Source organism: Manacus vitellinus, unplaced genomic scaffold, assembly GCF_001715985.3.
Source record: "Manacus vitellinus isolate BGI_N305 unplaced genomic scaffold, ASM171598v3 scaffold_129_pilon, whole genome shotgun sequence".
In the NCBI taxonomy this organism is placed as follows: Eukaryota; Metazoa; Chordata; class Aves; order Passeriformes; family Pipridae; genus Manacus; species Manacus vitellinus.
Genome location: NW_021938948.1, coordinates 37,616 through 39,123, shown reverse-complemented (window position 1 = coordinate 39,123; position 1,508 = coordinate 37,616). Strand labels below are relative to the sequence as shown.

Below are 1,508 nucleotides of genomic sequence, written 5' to 3'. Positions count from 1 at the left end.
CGGTGTTTATGATGTTTAATTTGGATTTTAACGAGCTCATCACGTTCCCCACTGCAGCAGGGGGAGGCCCAGGGCCACGGGAGGGCTGTACCCGGGGGCTGAGCTGGAGAACAGCCCTGGATATTGTGCACTGGAGAGGTTTTTTGTGATGGAGAGGCCTCCTCCTTCCCTGCTGGGTTATCTGGTGCTCTGTGCCCGCTCTGCCCCTGGCAGGGTTGGAGCACTGGCAGCAGCAGCAACGCTGAGATCTGGGCCAGGAGCCAAGAGCAAACCAAAAGGAGCCAAAAATAGGGGCCATGTGGTGTCCTGTCAGTCACTTCAGAGGGTTCCAGAGGCACAGGGCCAGGGGGGTGCTCCCTGTACCTGCAGGAGCACCAGAGCTGAGAGACCCTTCTGGAATCCTCCGTGGTGACGGTGGGTGTGTGGTGAGGTGGAGTCAGAGCCCGGGCTGAAGCAGTGACCCCACTTTGGTGGCTCTGTCCCAAACCTTTGTGGGTTTTTTTCGACAGCCAAAGGGTCTTTATCTTTGGGTTTTTTTCCCCTCCCTGTTTCCAGGACTTCCTGATCATGTTTGTCCATCACTTGGCCACGATTGGGCTCATCACCTTCTCCTACATGAACAACATGGTGCGGGTTGGGACCCTGGTGCTGTGTCTCCACGATGCCTCAGATTTCCTCCTAGAGGTGAGTTCCCTGTCAGAGTGCTGCTGTGATCCCAGGGGGACAGGCTGACGTTCCCACATTCCCCCCATTCCTGATAAAAGGAGTTAAATGTGCCCTGGAACCCGTGCTGCTGCTCCCGCCCCGCCAGCTTTTCCTCCTGGCTGCCTCAGTGCTGAGGAGCACAGAATTCTGGAGTGGTTTGGATGGGGAGGAACCTCAGGGATCATCCAGTTCCACCAGGCTGGGCTGCTCCAAGCCCTGTCCAGCCTGGCACTGGACACTTGCAGGGATGGGGCAGCCACAGCTTCTCTGGGAAATCCATTCCAGGGTCTCACCGCCCTCACAGGGAGGAATTCCTTCCCAATATCCATCTTCCCTCTGTCAATGGGAAGCCATTTCCCCTTGCCCTGTCACCCCAGGGCCCTTGTAAATAATCTCTCCCCATAGGATCCTATATAATAACAAATAACAATAGTAATTACACACTATAATAATCCCTAATTGTTCCAAACCGTGCGAATGTGACTGGGAGTTTTTTGAAGCTCTCCAGCCTGGTACTTACAGGGGTGCACAAAGGGAATAATATTCCTGTGTTCCTTGCCTCTTTTAGGCTGCAAAGCTGGCCAACTATGCCAAGTACCAGCGGGTGTGTGATGCTTTCTTCATGCTCTTCGGGGTCGTGTTCATCGTGACACGGTTGGGCATTTACCCTTTCTGGTGAGTGGGGTCCTGTTTGTTCTCCCAGTCCTTCCTTTTTGTTTTCAGGCTCCTCCCAAGCATTCCAGCCTGTCCCTCTGAAGCTGCAGAGGCCCCCCCAAGTGCTGCTTGGGGGGCAGGAGGTTCCA

General features: G+C 54.8%; 1 protein-coding gene across 1 annotated transcript in view; it reads left to right on the top strand.

Annotated features, from left to right (window-relative positions):
• Nucleotides 1-1,508, top strand: part of CERS5 (ceramide synthase 5) — a 14,323-nt gene that overhangs the window by 6,222 nt on the left and 6,593 nt on the right. The window contains 2 exon segments of the mRNA XM_029965983.1: nucleotides 556-684; nucleotides 1,274-1,407. Of these exon segments, the coding sequence (XP_029821843.1) occupies nucleotides 556-684; nucleotides 1,274-1,407 (263 nt within the window).